Genomic DNA, 17,462 nt, shown 5'->3' on the forward strand with positions numbered 1-17,462 from the left:
AAATGACACGAGACTTTCCCGATCACAAAGTCGAACTTGAGAAATGACGATGAAACTGATCCAATCTTTCTTTTACTTACGCCGTTTTTTTACCATAATGATCTATCTATAGCAGCTTCTCTAGTTCTTATGCATTGTGCAGCAATAATGTCTTTGATTTACGGTCCATAATGATATCTTTAGGTAATTCGCTTAATACTTAATTGAACTACCCTTCATTAAAAGGATAGGTAAGGAGGGAAAGGGAGAAAGGATAGAGACATGTTGTAGTTTGAGCTCCTAAGCTAACTGAAATGCTAAAGCTGGTGTTTTTTTTAGATGTCTTTGACAGAATGATTGGAAATCTAATATTCAAAATGCCCATATTTGTACTGGTGTTCTTTAAATGTCTTCAGAGGTGACGGAGCAGGGTGTACTTCTACTTTAATTAGTGATTTGTCTGCTGGGGTTCTTTCAGGAATGTGTCAGGATGGATCACATGTTTTTTTACCTGCAAACTAAACCTAGAAACTGATCTCCTATCGTTAAGAAGCATATATAATATAACCCGAACCCTAATATTGGACTGGAAGTCATTTTACAACCTTTTATGATCTGCTTCCAAAACTGTCCACGCAGTTGTGTAACTTAATATACATTAACTGCAATAAATATTACCCTTTTGAACTCTTTTCAATCTATTTTATCTTTGGTAAATCCCATGAGGCGTTCTGATCTCCCCCCTCCAAAGTAAGCGTGACGTATTGGTTCGTATTGGATCTTGGATCTTGCTGGGCAACCGAGTGGGGCCAGAAAGATCCGTTTTTTTCGGCACTTAAAGCCGGCACCGCTGCGATGGAAACACGAAAAACCAGATCTTTATCGGCTCCAGGTCCGGCTCCGGCTCCGGCTCCAGGTCCAGGTCTGGGGGAAAATGGCATTAGCTTCCGTAGAGCAAGTGGTGCTGCTCTGCATGAATGAGGGGTGAATTACTCGTAGTGTGAAGCTTTGCAGGGTCCAGCAGACCTGATGGAGAGATAGTGCAGAACATTTACCGTTACCATGTGGTCTTTATAACCTGCAGTCATGTGATGGTAACGGCCTCCAGCTGAGAGCGGCGAGCTCCCATCTGTCATCGGAGACGTTCGAAATCACCAACTCAAGTAGAAGCTCTGAGGTTGGGGGGGAGAAATGTAAATCCAAACCAGAAATCCAGAAACCCTGTATTTACCATCACACAGGGGAGATATCTGGGGGGGGGGGGGTCTGTTCCTTACAGTCACACACTTGGAAAATCACTGGTTTCAGATGCAAATGCTCCTGATTGGAGCAGCTGTGTGTCCTCACGGTTCCCGCTTGATGAACACCTGACGCTCCAGCAGAGAGAGGCTGATGAAGATAATTAGCCGTCCTTTATTTCCTTCCTTTTCAGATGTGAGAATCAGTGGGGGGGGGGAAATCCACTTTTGTTTTTGTCCTGAAATTCTCCTCGCTTTGAGAAGGTGGAAAATATATCTGAAACACATCGATATTATATCCATATGGTGGTTTCACACTACAGAGTCCAGGCTGTTGCTACACTAGTTTCTACAAGTTACACTTCACATTTTATAATACTGCATCAATAGCATGAGGCGCTAACGTCACTTCCGGTCCTAAATTAAGCCCGCCCCCTTTCAGGTGAAATCCTGCATTAAGGAGAGTAAAGAAAGGATGTAATTCAGAGTCTCAGCAACATGCGTCTGAGCTGCAGCTTGCTCACAGAAACCTGATGCCTCTCTTCACTTTGACGGTGGGGAGTATGAGTGGTGCTACATGTTAATACGTCCCCAGGTGTGTCATTAAGTCCTCGTCCTTCTCAAAACTGATTGTGTGTGGCGTCTCCAGTGGCGTCGTGTTCTTCTGAAACAATAATCTCTTTGTCATCAAAAAGTATATTCACAATATCCCTGTGTGCTTTGACCCAAACCAGACTGTGATCATTAGGTCTGTAGAATAATGCTTTTGCAAAAGGAATATTGAAAACTTTGATCAGAAATATTCACCCTATGCACCGTCGCTCCATTACCCACGTAGCTATTTAGCTTACTAGTGAATGTTAGCTAATTAGCTTACAAACTGGCTAGTGAACATTAGCTATCTATCTCCATCTATCCATCAAACTAGATAGTGAACGTTCGCTATCTACTTCAGCTAGCCAACGTTCTACCCATTTAACATCTGGTTAGCAAATGTTAGCTAACTCAGTAGCCAAAATCGCCAAATTGGTGGCTCATGATTTAAACGTGTATTATTATTTAACCTCCTTTGGTTATCCTTCAGTGTGAGCTGTGTGTTGTGTTCAGGCTCTGAGAGTATTTATTAAACCTGTGCATGATGCTTGTGAGCAGCACCTCACACCTCCAAACATCGCTGTAAATTCCCCAAAGTGTTTTATTTAGCTCATGTAAATGGTTAGTTTCCTGCATGGATTAGTGTCAGTACTTAATGAAAGTTCATCCAAAATCTTAAAAACAGTTTATTGACAGGTTGATTAATCGAACACAGGAGAAGCAGGACGTGATTGACCCTTCAGGACTCGTGCAAACTACTCCCTTTATAAAGTGGGACTGTCCCTTTAATGAGGATTTCAATTAAGCGTTTCTAGAACAACACCTGTAGGGGCAGGACGGCGGGGTGAGGGGGGGGAGGGTAGAGGGGCGGCAGGTGACTCTGCATGGGATGAAACGCAGCCGCCAATGGGAACTGAGCGGGGGAGTCCAGGAAAGACATAGGGGAAGAAGAGTAGAAAGGGGGATGAAGAGGAGGGGGTGGAGGAGGAGGAGGAGGAGGAGGATTGAGACTGAGATGGGGGGAGAAAGAGGGGAGCAGATGGGGGTAAGAGTGGAGGTGAGAGGGGGGAGGCAACAGGGAGAGGTGATGCTGGATGATGGTATGGCGGAAAGAGAAGGAGGAAGAGGAGGAGAGGGAAGGAGGGAGGAAGATGCACTGAGGAGGGAGGGGGAAACATGGCCTCTTCTCAGCGTAGAGAAACTCCTTCCTCCTCTCCCTCTCCTTCCTCCTCACCCACTGCTTCTCCCACACCTCCTTCGCCTTCCTCCTCTCCTCCTCCTCTTCCTCCTGCTTCCTCTTCTTCCTCCCATCAACAGCAGCGCAGTGACTCCTGTTCACTTTCTGATCCACTCCCACGCAGGCTTTATAATCGACCACCGCATCAGAGAGGAGGCTCTTATTCTGAAAGGGATTGGTTCTATCCTCCTCTGAGCTCTGAGCTGCAGTCGGCTCACAATAACCTGAAGCTTTAGCTCCAATTGTTTGCCTCTCTTCACTTTGACGGTGGTCTGCATGAGTAGCATTGGTGCTACATGCTAATAGGTCCCCAGTACTGTGATTACAATCAGTGCCGGGACTCCTGTCGCATGTCTGATCGATACCTTCAGAGAGGAGGCTTTGAGTTTGAAAGTGATTGGTTTTATCCTCCTCTGATTGGTTATCTGATGTGTTCAAATCACTGTAGCTTGCGTCTGAGCTCTGAGCTGCACAACATTCTGATGTTTGATCACCCTGTGTTTGCTTGTGTTGACGATGGTTTGCATGAGTAGCATTGGTGCTACGTGCTAATAGGTCCAAATTACACTCATGACTTCTGCTCAGACGATCACACAGACCACCGTCAATACCTCCGCAGGACTTATAATCGATCACAGCATCAGAGAGGACGCTTTGAGTCTGAAAGTGATTGGTTTTATCCTCCTCTGATTGGTTATTCTTTGCCTCTGAGCTCTGAGCTGCAGTCTGCTCACAGAAACCTGATGCTTCACCACTGTTAGTTTGCCTCTCTTCACTTTGACGGTGGTGAGTATGAGTGGTGCTACATGTTAATATGTCCCCATGTGTGTCATTAAGTCTGTCCACACGACTCGGAGAAGGCTCCTCGTCCTTCTCAGAGCTCTGATTGTGTGTGTCAGTCGGATTGTCTCGAGCAGTGTCCTGTTCCTCACACTGAAGGTCTCTGAGAAGTTCATCCATGCAATCCTTCCTCGTTCCCTCGTCAACTAGTGTGTCACAGCTAAATGTGTCCTCTGTTTCGTGACACAGAGGGTGTTTTATTCTGCAGAGGAAGTTATCCAGTGTTTCCGGGCCTTCCTGGAGGTCAGCGCTCACCCCACGCCTCGCTCTGTCCTCTCTCAGAAAACATGCCGCCCTCCTCGCTTGCCTCCTTCCCCTTTTCCTCCTCTTCCTCGGTGCTTCCCCGTCCTCCATCGCCTCCACCTTCCTCTTCTGTGCCGCCTTCCCTTCCTCTGAAATTGCCTTCCTAGGCGGGGTCACGTCTGATGGGCCTCTCCGCTGTGCTTCTGTCCGCTGTGTTGTTTGTCTTTGACGCCACGCTGCGTCTGTAACGGGAGCGGGGACGAGGCTAATCGCTGTATGGCATGCTGTTTCCCCGGGAGGTGCAGCAGGAACGAGACAGATTCCTGCCGCCTCGTGCAAAGAAGCGCCGCTAATCACAGGGCTGCACTCGCCTCCTATCAGATTCCTGCGCTCCCCCAACCGCCCGCCTGTAATTTCATGCATCTCCACCCCTGCAGGACAGCGTGGTGCCTCTATAGCGGATCCGGGGATGGGGCTAATCGCTGGGTTACATGCCTCCCCCCCGCGGAGCAGCTTCCTGCGGTCTGATTGCTGGGATTGATGCTCGCTCTCCACCTGCAGACGCAGCTGGCTGCAGCGATTACACCCAGCCACGGGAAGATTGCTTAATAGCCCTGCTCTCCTCTCGTCGCTCCTACCTGCCCTCACCCGCTCTCCCGTCTGATCTCCCTTTATCCTCCCGTCCTCCCCTCTCCTCACATTACTTAATGGCACCTTCTCCTCTCTCTTCACTCTCTCCTCTCCTCGGCCTTCCAGCGTCTGACTCTCAAAGCTTATTATCCTCCTCCTCCTCCTTCTCCTTTCTGTCTCTTCCCCTCTTTTCCTCCTTCCTCTCTTCCTCACCCCTCCCCTCCTCCTCCTCTTCCTCCTGCTTGCTGTTTTCTTAAGGCCCGGTTCTGCAGAGACACATTTTAAAGCCCTTTCATCCCGGCTGCCCCAGCGGTCCGGAGCGGCGTCACTACAATGGGCTGCAACTTCCTCAGGAATTCCTGCCTGTCCCCCTTCATCTTCCTCTCCCCTTTCATCTGTCTTCACCTCCCTTCCTCCCGCCACGACTCCCTGCCCGGACTGTTTGATCACAGCCGGCTTTATTCCCCTTCCCTCCCCCGGCCCTCGCTTCCTACCCCCCTCGCCCCCGTCCCGGGCCCTGTGGTGGGCTCTGAAGTCGTACAGCAGAGGGTTGATGCTGAAGGAGATGGAAGGCGACGTCCGGGTGGAGCTGACCATCTCCGACGGCCAGAGGAAAACCCGGGTGCCGTCCCGGCTCAGGACCCGACAGAACGGCTCTGCGGGGCGGTTTGGAGGCGGGACACTCGGTTCTTTGGGTTGAGTCGGGTTTAAAGTCTCATTTAAAACCCCAGGAGACGATGTTTTGGGCGGATACTGAGCGGGGAAAACCAGACCTTGGGGAGGGTCGACCTCTTGATTGTCCAAATCGTCGTGGGTTTTGCAAACTGAGTCTGGTACCGGCCCTGGTACCGGCCCTGGTACCGGCCCTGGTACCGGCCCTGGTACCCCACTGTTTAGATAAATCTGAGCTCCAGTCCCGCTGTCGTTAAGTGAGGAAACCCGGCCTTCACTCCCAGACTCCTCTACTGGGATCACACTGCCATTACATAAAGGAACATGGCCTCCAGTCCCCCTCTCAGTGGACATAATCGTCCCAGAGTGCTGGATTCCAGGTTTATCAACAGGGCACTGGTTCTGGTCCCCGTTGTCCCAGTGACCCACTTCTGCAGGAACTGGAGATCTGAGCTGCTGATCTGAGACCTTCTCCTGCAGCATCACACCCTCCTGCTTCCCCGACAACCCGGACCCCCGCCCGGCCTGGATGAAGACGGCGGCTGACTGGTGGAGCAGGAGGCAGCTCCTCTTGGGCAGCGAAAAGGACACGGGCCGGACTCTGCTCTGGACGTTGGTCTGGACCTTCTTGCAGGAGCTGCTGGAGCCATTAGTTGTGGCGTCAGCTGCTGGGATGTTACTGGGAGTAATGGGCTGGCTTAAATAATTGCGAGCCCAGGGGATCTCGTTAAAGTGGCTGGTTCTGGGGCAAGGGTTCTCTGTGGCGGACACGTTATCGTAGTCCATCTGCGTCTCGTTGAGGATGCTGGCAGAGGTTGTGGTTCTGTTGGCGTCCGTCGGGTCGAACGCCCAGCACCCGGCGTCCAGCGGGAGAATCAGCGAGGTGTGAGGCTCTGAAAGAGAGGAGAGAGGATTCAATCAGCTGACAGTGACGACACAACAGGAACACACCGACAGGACAGCTCCTCACCGCTACTCTCTGTTGCTTTAACACGTCTCAGCGTGAAGAACAAGCGTGGGACCGACTCCAGAACGTAAGCACAGGGATGAATGGGGCTCGGAAGAAAGGGGGGAAATAAGATTATTCCGACATGTCATTTACATGTGCTTTGCACACCATGCTGCCAGACATCCATCCCTCTGTGCATCACCCGGGGGGGTGGGTGGGGGGGGGGGGGGACTTTAAAGTAACGCCACTCAACCCCAGCTTTGTTACAGTGTGGGAAGGATAAATTATTACCCTTCCAACACTCGGAGAGGAACCATTAAGCGCTCGGAGAGCTTTAAATGCAGCCGTCAGACTTCTGCTCTGGGCTCAGCCTCCTCTCAACCTGCAGGATGACAGCTGAAGGTTTCTTTCAGACCTCCAGAGTGCTGCTGCCTCGCGATCACGCTTTCTTCATTTCAGATGATGGAGGGAGTATCTCTGCTCATGTTCACAGCTGTTTATCCAGCTCCGTGGTCGCTGCTGTTGGATTGGATCGTGCACTCGGGCGAGATTTCAATATTTATCCTCCCATCAAGGAGTTAGACATATATTGCTTAGTTTAGGTTTGGTGGCTCCAGAAGGCTGGAACGAGCTCCAGAGTGATGAACGTCGTTGCAAACTAAACCTACATCTTTCGCCATTAAATAAATGAAATGCCATTTGAATTAACGCACCGTCACCTCAAGGGTTTGTCTTATTTGAGGCGAATGTTCTTATTGTTCTGGGGTCTTTGTAGATGATCCATTGCATGTGTTGTAAGCATTAAAAGCCTCAGCTGAAATGTGATAAATATTGCTCTGCTCGACTGCAGAAATCGACTAACACTCGTACGAATGTGTTGGCTGGTGTTTTCCTCAGAAGTCGTTCAAATGGAAAATAATTTAATCCAATCAGCTGCAGAAATCTTAGACGGCTAAAGACAAAACGACCAATCAGACGACTCGTCTAATCCAATCAAGCGTTAATCATATTGGACTTTTCCTTCACAAAAGGGAACAAAGAGTGCTTCACAAACTTATAACAGATTTTGAATATACAGTATATTATATTCAATCTCTACTGGCTGCATTATTTCTATGCTGAACTTACTGATGTAATACATAGGGCTGTCCTCGAGTGTACAGATCTGTAATGGACTAAGACCCATAAAGGTGTTGGCTAATTGATTTATTTGTCAGATCTTAAGAGACTGCAGAAGCACCACCTTGAATCTGAGTTCACAGACAATTGGACAAGTTGTTATGGAAATAATACAAAAACTGAAGAAATCTCAGGCATTAAAAACCACAAGTATCCGTCGCCTGATCAACGCAAATCAAACTTTATTTAAATTGTACTTTTTAAACACAAAGACTTCACAACCCAAATCAAAACTCTGCTTTTAGGGAAATAAGCAACGTTTTCTAACCTTTATTGCCCAACAACAAAGATCCAGCTTCATGAACTTTTACTGGCGGAATAAAAAGAAATGTCTTTAATATTTAATGTTAATGTTGGAAAGAGGGGGGGCCGCTTATTTTGAAAAGGCATATTTTACCAAAATAAGATATAAAGAAGTAGAGAAAGACATCACTGTTTGTGCGTCGGGTCCAGAGTGAAGGCAGCTTGATAAGAGTGTATTTTCATTGCGATGTGCGCCCACACGAGGCTCTGCAGCTTCACTGAAACATGCAATCACCCTTAAATTAAAGGGACTGGTACCATCCACTCCTGTCTTCTAGAGTCTACCAGACAATTGGATGTTTTTTGGGGGTGAAATAACTAATTGGGAACGACAGAGTAAGACTAACGAGCACAAAATATTTGGGCGTATAAGACCAATTTGCCAATCAGACGACTAATCCAATCAGATCAATGGAAAGAAGCACTTTCCATACACAAAGCGCTTCACAAACCAACAACCATTTCTAATAACCTGAACACGCATCTCAGCATCAACCGGGACAGCTTCCTAACCTTTCAGTGCATAAAGACACAGGTTCAGCCTCATTGGGAGAAGATTTAAACTGAAGGACAGAAAACGTTTGCGGGAAGTGGAGAATTTGATTCCCCCCCCCCCCCCCCCCGACTATAGTGGTATTTAATTCAGTATTTCTGGTGGTGTGCTAATGCAGCTCTATATCCACTGAAATGTCAGCCCTGTGCGACGAGCGCTCGCTCAGCGGCGGGGAATCTCGTGACAAAGTTCACCAAAGTGGAACTCAATTTAAATCAATTGATTTTCAGTCTGATGCTCTTCCACTGCGACCGAGCCCCCGGAGCTGCTCTTCATCACGTGGATATGAGGTTGGGCTTTTGTGTTTCTGGGAAGAATACTCCTTCTTCTTCTCATCCGTCCGTTTTAACATCTAATACACAGATTTTAGATTCTTAACCCTACTGACGACACAGATTTATGAGCATTAAAGCAGCAGAGTCAGTGTTGGACCCTGAAGGCAGCATCTCCCTGGTCCAATGGGATTCATTCAGCAGGATAATCTCCACATATTAAAGCTAATGATGGGCTATAGAGGACCTACAGCACGGTCACATGACTTCACGTCTCCACCGCTAAGCTAAAGGAGGCTAATGTTGGGCTATAAAGGAACTACAGCACGGTCACATGACTTCACGTCACCACCGCTAAGCTAAAGGAGGCTAATGTTGGGCAATAAAGGAACTACAGCACGGTCACATGACTTCACGTCTCCACCGCTAAGCTAAAGGAGGCTAATGTTGGGCTATAGAGGAACTACAGCACGGTCACATGACTTCACGTCACCACCGCTAAGCTAAAGGAGGCTAATGTTGGGCTATAGAGGAACTACAGCACGGTCACATGACTTCACGTCACCACCGCTAAGCTAAAGGAGGCTAATGTTGGGCTATAAAGGAACTACAGCACGGTCACATGACTTCACGTCTCCACCGCTAAGATAAAGGAGGCTAATGTTGGGCTATAGAGGAACTACAGCACGGTCACATGACTTCACGTCACCACCGCTAAGCTAAAGGAGGCTAATGTTGGGCTATAGAGGAACTACAGCACGGTCACATGACTTCACGTCACCACCGCTAAGATAAAGGAGGCTAATGTTGGGCTATAGAGGAACTACAGCACGGTCACATGACTTCACGTCACCACCGCTAAGCTAAAGGAGGCTAATGTTGGGCTATAAAGGAACTACAGCACGGTCACATGACTTCACGTCACCACCGCTAAGCTAAAGGAGGCTAATGTTGGGCTATAAAGGAACTACAGCACGGTCACATGACTTCACGTCTCCACCGCTAAGCTAAAGGAGGCTAATGTTGGGCTATAAAGGAACTACAGCACGGTCACATGACTTCACGTCTCCACCGCTAAGCTAAAGGCGGCTAATGTTGGGCTATAAAGGAACTACAGCACGGTCACATGACTTCACGTCTCCACCGCTAAGCTAAAGGAGGCTAATGTTGGGCTATAAAGGAACTACAGCACGGTCACATGACTTCACGTCCCCACCGCTAAGCTAAAGGAGGCTAATGTTGGGCTATAAAGGAACTACAGCACGGTCACATGACTTCACGTCTCCACCGCTAAGCTAAAGGAGGCTAATGTTGGGCTATAAAGGAACTACAGCACGGTCACATGACTTCACGTCTCCACCGCTAAGCTAAAGGAGGCTAATGTTGGGCTATAAAGGAACTACAGCACGGTCACATGACTCTTAATGTCTTTTATACAGATTATGGTTCTTACTTGTTCCCAGTGTCGTGTCGCTCCAGTTCTGCACTGAGTCCGGTCCAGTCTGGTTTCCTGGTTCCATGGTGGATCTGAACATGGGACCAGAACCTGGAGCACTGAGAGAGGAAACAAGGAAATTACTCAAGGAAAGGAGAAGGAAATAAGATGGGGAAAGGATGTAAAAAAAAAGATATTGGTGCAGAGAGAGAAAGAATAAATGAGGGAAAAGCAAGGATGAAAGTGGATGAATGAAAAGAAGAAGGAGAGGAGGAAACAAGGAAGCAGATGATGAGGATGGGAAGGATGAGACGAGAGAAAACAACCACAAAAAAAAGAAAGACAAGAAGAGAAAACAAGGAGACAAAGGAAGTAAACGAGAGTAGAGGAATGGATTTAAAGTTAAGGAATAAACAGTGGAGGAAAAGAAGAGAGATAGAGGAATCAAGGAAATGAGCTCCAGCGAGCTAGAGAAAAAGGGAGGAAAGGAGTAAAGTACACAAGGGAAGTGGAGAAGGGAGAAAACCAGGGGAATAGGAGGAGAGGAAAGGAGGTAAGGGAACAAATAAAAAGGGGATAGGAAACTTGAAAGAAGGACAAGTAGACAACAAAAGTTAAGGAATGAAGAGGAGAGGAAACAAGGAGACAACTAAAGGAATAAATAGAGGGAAGCGAGATGATGATATATCAGATGCTTGTTCTGGGTTGCCGGGCCAACGCTGCGGTAACCAGGGAACCAGTTAGAGCTGATCTAGCTGAGGAGGAGCTCTGTGATCAACATGTCACTCCAGCTGCTAAATATACTTCCCAATGTTCATCAGGGTCCAGATTCACAGGTTCACTGTGAAAGCACTTTTTAAGCGTGTCTTTGGGGACTATTTTCTGCTGTATGCGTCTGTTTTTCTGCGTGGGCGTCCTCAGGTTTTAATTTAGCGTTTAGATATTCAGGTCTTAAAGAAACTAAATTCTGTGTTTGGAAACTCTCCGGATGAACTCTCACCGTGTTGTGCTTTCAGAGGGAAGCAGCATCTGTCTCCAGACCTGTGTGTGTGTGTGTGTGTGTGTGTGTGTGTGTGTGTGTGTGTGTGTGTGTGTGTGTGTGTGTGTGTGTGTGTGTGTGTGTGTGTGTGTGTGTGTGTGTGTGTGTGTGTGTGTGTGTGTGTGTGTGTGTGTGTGTGTGTGTGTGTGTGTTTTTCTTACAGGCTTTTAATTCCATTTTTTTATTTTTGTATAGGCAAACAGCACTAAAGGGCAGAACACTCTAAAAGTCCCAGATATTTACGAGGAGCTTCACCCCCAGTCTGCTCTGATTGGTCAATCGCTCAGAGATGTCCCGCCCCTTAGCCTATCACGTACAATGTGCTGGAGGGTGAGCCAATAGGAGCGCGAGTGTCCTGACGCGTTTAGAGTTTGACCCCTTAATTGAAATATGATCTGGAAGAGATAGATATTGTTCACTTTAAGGAACTTTAGGCATTTCCTGAGTAGGATATAATAAGATAAAAGGTAAGGGTGACTTTATTAATCCCAAACTGGGAAATGTTTGTGTCGCAGCAGCTGAAAACCAAACAAGGCATCGCAATTCAAACAAAGCTAAAGTACAGACATCTCAAAGAGGAATAGAACTAAACCGGCATCAGAGAAAAGATATATGCAGTTGACTGAAGATAAAGAATCTAAAACTTTATAAAGTGAATGAAGGGAACATCTGTGCACGGACATCACCTTTCATTCCACGTTGGTGGACATTGATCACACTTTCATTCCCTTCACGATGTAAATAATCAGCAGGTTACTGGATAATAATAACAATGTCTTCCTCACCACTCCTCGCTCCTCGCCTCCTCATGCTGGTGGAGCCTCCTCTCTTCCTCCCTCCTCTCCTCCCTCCTCTCCTCCCTCCTCTTCCTGGTCCTCCTGCAGGCCAGAGATCTGAAGAACTCCCTCTGCTTCAGCTCCTTCAGCCGCTGCAGGGAGACACACACCAACAGGCCGTTAAATACCGCGTGCATACTTTTTACTTTAAAATCTATTCTCTTTATCTGCACAAAGTCATGATGCACATTCCCTCGATGCGGGACGGGAAAAAAGCAATTCTGACTCTGAAAAGCAGAGGAGTGAGGAAATAAATAAGAAGAATAAGATGCTGTGTGTTGGTCGCTCAGCATTCAGCTTCTGCGTCCGACTGCAATCTTTTATCTGCTGTGTCTGTCAGATCAGAGTGTGTGTGTGTGTGTGTGTTTATCGTGCCTACTAAGTCAGCCAGTGTCAGCTTTAGTCCGGTCCGGCTTAATTCACTTACTGCGCTCTGTCTGCAAGCCGGAGATACTGATACTGTGTGTATGTGTGTGTGTGTGTGTGTGTGTGTGTGTGTCACAGATAATAATAATAACAGTATACCGGGGGTTCATATCGCAGACAGACAGATGACAGAACACAGACGGACGGCGAGGGGATAAGCGGCACACAGAGAGAGAGAGACATGCAGCTGATTTTATTTTATTTTTTAATAAACTCAGAGAGAGGTGAGCGGGGGGGGGGGGGTGGAAATGTAATAAACACCTGTGTGACAGTCAAACAGGATGTTCAGCTGTCTCTATGGAACATGATGCAATGATTTAATGTTCTGAAAGCTATTTTTGTGGGAGAAAAACTCAAGGATTTTAGCCTCTGCAGACCATTTACATGCACTGAAACTGAAAAAAGTGAAGGAATTAAGAGGACAGGAAACAACTGAGAAGAAGAGGAAACAAGGAGACAAAGGAAGTAAACGAGAGTAAAGGAAAAGACAGTGGAGGAAAAGAAGACACCTAGAGGAATCAAGGAGACAGATCTAAGGGAAAAGGGAGGAGGAAAGAAGTCCACAAGGGAAGTGGAGAAGGGAGAGCGATAGTAGAGAAAGAGGAGAGGAAAGGAGGTAAGGGAACAAATAAAAAGTGGATAGGAATGAAGAGAATAGGATATAAGGAGAGGAAACAAGGAGACAGCGAAAGGATAATGAGTATGAGATGTTTTCTCTCAGCGTGCCGAGTCGTCAGGTTTACTGAGGATGCAGAGCGATTAGGGCATATTGTTGGAGACTGCAACACACGCAGGAAATGGATTCTGTAGCCGTAATATTCTCACACACACACACACACACACGGTCAGTCACGGTCTCGTCTCCTGTTGGAAATGGAGGGTTTCTGTGACGGATTCTCCCGGAGAGGAGCCGCCAGTTTATCCCACATTACTTAAAGAGGCCGTCTGCTGCTATACATGTTTGCAGAATATGTTTACACATCAACATGTTTACTCTGTTCTCATTACAGCTGTAGAAACACAGTATTGATCATCTTTCTGCTGGTAATGGAGATATAGATGATGTTCATGTGCTGTATTTAGTCTCTGTCTTTGGACAGATATAAGGCTCTGTATTATTTTAATGCGTCTGATGAGGAGTATCTATATCTACGACATGAGCAGATCATTAAAAGTGTTTCTGCTTCTATTCATGGCTCGGTGTGGGGGCGGGACTCATGCTCGGGCACTTCAAGATGATTTAGATTTATAAAAATAACACCGTGCGAGCCTGCAGTTACATATCTGAGTAATAATTACAGCTTGTGTGTCAATCAGCAACTTTACGGGAAGAAAAAACACGAAACCTGCGGGGCCAAATAATGTTTTGTAGCAGAGCCAAATCAGAGGCCAATTAAAGGGAACCAATTAAGTTTCCCTCCTCGTTAAGAGATGTGCTGCATTCAGGTGATGTCAGGATAATAGGACAAATGAGCTTCAATGTTTGTGATCCCTTAGTTTTAGTGCATGAGGCTAAAATCCCTGTGGTTCCCCAGAGGGAGTGGAAGGAGAGCATTATTGATCAGCTGTGATCACTGAACATGCTGTATTGATTTCTACCTGGAAGAACGCTCCAGATATTAATATGTGTTTTATTGATGGAAGTGTAATAGCATTCTCCTGCAGAGATGAAGGATTTCTTGAATGATACACACATTTAAAGGATGTCTTCCCTTTTGAACAAAGACTGTATTTTATATTTTGCAGTTTAGTCTTTTTTATTTAAGGCATTGAAAGTTATTAGAAGTGTTATTTTTATTGTCAGCTGATATTTGTTGACATTTTGGCAGAGATGCCCCATTGAAATATGCTAGAATACCAGCTTTACTACATTAAAGTTCAGACAGGCCTCTCTGGGGGATGTTTCAGGAAAGAAAGCTGGTCGACTCTCAGGTGAATTCTGCCGTTAGAAGGATCCTCTTTATTTCCTAAACGGATTGATCAACATGACTGATTTCCTCAGAGAGAGTAAGACACGCTGAAACTGAAAACTTCTCCCGACGTAAAATCAATCTGCAGAAGTTTGCAGTCAGCTGATGTTGTTTGTGTGATTTAGGAAACCGCAGAGTGTGTAACAGAAACCCAAGCAGAGAGCTGGCCGGGGGACGGAAATACATCCATGACCTTGGTCTGGAGGAGAAGGAGGAGGAGGACGAGGAGGAGGAGGAGGAGGAGGAGGAGGACGACAAGGAGGAGGAGGAGCAGGAGGAGGAGGAGGTATTCAGATCTGTAACCTCTGTTAATTTGGTAATACTCTGTTAAACGTCCTGCATTTAAAACTTAAGCTGAAGGCGGCTAATTTTGGGCTATTTGGGTTGGCATTCAAAAACACGTCCTCACTGCACTCCTCTAAAGCAGTGGTTCTCAAACTCTTTCCAATAATGTCAGCCAAGTCCCCCCTGATCAGGGCAAAAACCACTGGGTTAGGAAAACATCCTCTATAGAGAGGAACAGCTGCACCGTCAGTGTCTGATTCATTAAAAGCACAACCTGTGACTGAGAGACTCTGAAAGCTGCATTCCACATGTTCACATCAGCACTACATTGATGGCAAACCAATGACATCTTGCAGTAACCCTGAGAGAGATCAGCTGCTTTGAACTGATCCTTTAATAAGTTCAGTGAGGAGCATGGGCTGGAGCTTCACTGAGGGTCCTTCTCAGACAGAGAGGCGACTGCAGCTACTACACTTTGTCCGGGCAGTCGGTTTCTTTGCCTCCTGATTTATTTTCCTTTGGATTTTCTTTTCAAACTTCAGATTTGTCGACTGTCGGCTTTTAAAAATGTCCCTCTATTTTCTCATTACTCTAACTCCTTCAAAAATCTCACGTACCGACTGCAGTACTACGTACCCCTAGGGGACCGAGTACCTCCATTTGAGAACCACTGCTCTATATGAGGAATCAGATTTGTGGGTACCTTGGTAGTCTAAGGTGTACTGTTCTTGAGTGAATGTACCTGTTACTCTCCGCCTCTGGTTGTGTTGTAGGACTCATCAGAGTAGTGGGTTCTGGCTCAAATGGGGTGACTCACCTGCCTGAGGTGGTGGTCGTAGGAGTTGCGTAGGGTTGGACTCTAAAGTGTTCTTCAGGTCAGTAGCGTAATTATCCCTTGTTGCTCTCGGCCTCTGGTTGTTTTATCAGATAGTTAGACCTAGTGTCTTCAGGGGTTAGGGTTGAGGGTAAAGTGTATTTCACTGCAGTGCTTGAGTAAACTCTCTACTCCCCCCCAGGATAGATCAGGGTAGTGGGCGCTGGCTCAGGTGTGGTGACTCACCTGCCTGTGGTGGTGGTCGTAGGAGTTGATGTGGTTGTCGTACTGCTGGTGTCTCACGTACTGTTTATCACACAGCTCGCAGTAGAAGCTGGAGTCTCCCTCCTCCTGCAGAGACACAGACACCAGTTAAACAGGAAGCCTCTCTCCCAGTGTTTCTGTGGTGATCTGAGATTCATCGAGCCATTAGGACGTCTGGTTTTTTATTCACAGCCTGATTATTGTAAAGATCTCTTTTAATCGATATGTTTGGCCCTCAGGCGCTCAAAGCTTTTGTTTTCATACAAAACACGCCTGGAAGATGAGGAGAGGAAACCACAGATTGAACAATTACTCTTCTTAAATCCAATCTGCTCGCATGTTGTTTTGTAAAACTGAAAGCATTTAACTCTGAGGATTTAAGGCAGGGGGGTCCAGACGGCTTCAAAGAGGGACGGATTTGATAACGTGGACCGGGGGCCAATAGTCCCTTCTGACATGTGTTAAACAAAGAAACACAGCTTTATATAACAATGGTCACAACTATCTTATTTTTCAAATGGCAATCTAACCAAATATCCACTCGGGCAGGCGTGAGCAACTCTAAAACCATCACCTTTCATCCAGATCTGGAGAGGTAACACTGAACAAACTCTATGGAATACCTTAAACTCTGTAAATCTGAAACAGAAATTGTTCATCAAACCATAACCAAATTCATTCATACGGGATGTATCTCCTCCGTCACTGAAATGCAATACAGAATAAATCACATATCAATTTCCATTTCTGTTCATTATATTTCCCGTGGCAAAGTAACACATGTAAGATCAGTGTGTGCTGGGTGAATGTCTACAGTTCAGTCCGCTTCAGCAGAGAGTCCAGTTGGTTTCCACCCCAACATGAGCTCGATCCAGTTCATAGGCCCTCAAACAAAGGCACCTCTGTACCGCTCCGGGTTTTTGCGCGGATCCACCCAGAACAAAAAGCGTCTTGAACAGCAAAGGGAAACGCAAATACCATCGGCTTAAACTGCATCATGGCTCCTCAGACTGGGGAATTACATTTTAAAGAGTCTGTTTGACAATGCTAGCGGGCCATAAATAATATATGAGAAAACGGACGCTGCGGGCCGTATTAAATCCGGACTTTGGACATGCCTGATTTAAAGTTTAGTCTGGGTTTCCTTTCTGTCTTCGAGTAATTTCATGACATCATTTGTTCGTACAAACTAAAATGTTTATGATAAACTTTAACCTTTTATCAGACGTACAAAAAATAGTAAGCATGAATGCTACTTTAGCTTAGTTTGTAGAACTCAGAAATGTGACGTAATGCAACCCGAGACAGTTTCTTTTTTTTTTGTCAACCTTAAAGGTTCTACAGCTCAGACAGCTGCTTTGAACTGTTTGAGTTGTCCTCATTTTTCTTATTTCTATGCTGCTTTGTTCCTTGTGTTCTTTATTCCTAACGTCTGAGCGTGCCTGCTGAAGAGGACAATTATCCTGACTGTAGCCCCGCAGCGAGCCTCGTTTGATGGCATCACAACCCATCTTCAGCGGGCTAATGCAACCCTGCGACGTCTGTAACGACGTAATGCAACCCCGCGAGTTCTTCAACGCAGAATGCAACCCCGCGAGTTCTTCAACGACGTAATGCAACCCCGCGAGTTCTTCAACGACGTAATGCAACCCCGCGAGTTCTTCAACGACGTAATGCAACCCCGCGAGTTCTTCAACGACGTAA

General features: G+C 46.6%; 1 protein-coding gene across 2 annotated transcripts in view; it reads right to left on the bottom strand.

Annotated features, from left to right (window-relative positions):
- Nucleotides 1-2,600: 2,600 nt before the first annotated feature.
- LOC134858676 (uncharacterized) overlaps nt 2,601-17,462 on the bottom strand; it is a 48,034-nt gene continuing 33,172 nt past the window's right edge. For both annotated transcript variants that reach the window (XM_063874684.1, XM_063874685.1), the window contains exons 2-5: nt 15,741-15,845; nt 11,949-12,091; nt 10,143-10,243; nt 2,601-6,326 (exon numbers count right to left, since the gene is read on the bottom strand). In XM_063874684.1, the coding sequence (XP_063730754.1) occupies nt 2,623-6,326; nt 10,143-10,243; nt 11,949-12,091; nt 15,741-15,845 (4,053 nt within the window). In that variant the 3' untranslated portion in view covers nt 2,601-2,622. The remainder of the gene's footprint in view (nt 6,327-10,142; nt 10,244-11,948; nt 12,092-15,740; nt 15,846-17,462) is intronic.

The sequence above is a fragment of the Eleginops maclovinus genome, chromosome 22 (genome assembly GCF_036324505.1).
Source record: "Eleginops maclovinus isolate JMC-PN-2008 ecotype Puerto Natales chromosome 22, JC_Emac_rtc_rv5, whole genome shotgun sequence".
Taxonomy (NCBI): Eukaryota; Metazoa; Chordata; class Actinopteri; order Perciformes; family Eleginopidae; genus Eleginops; species Eleginops maclovinus.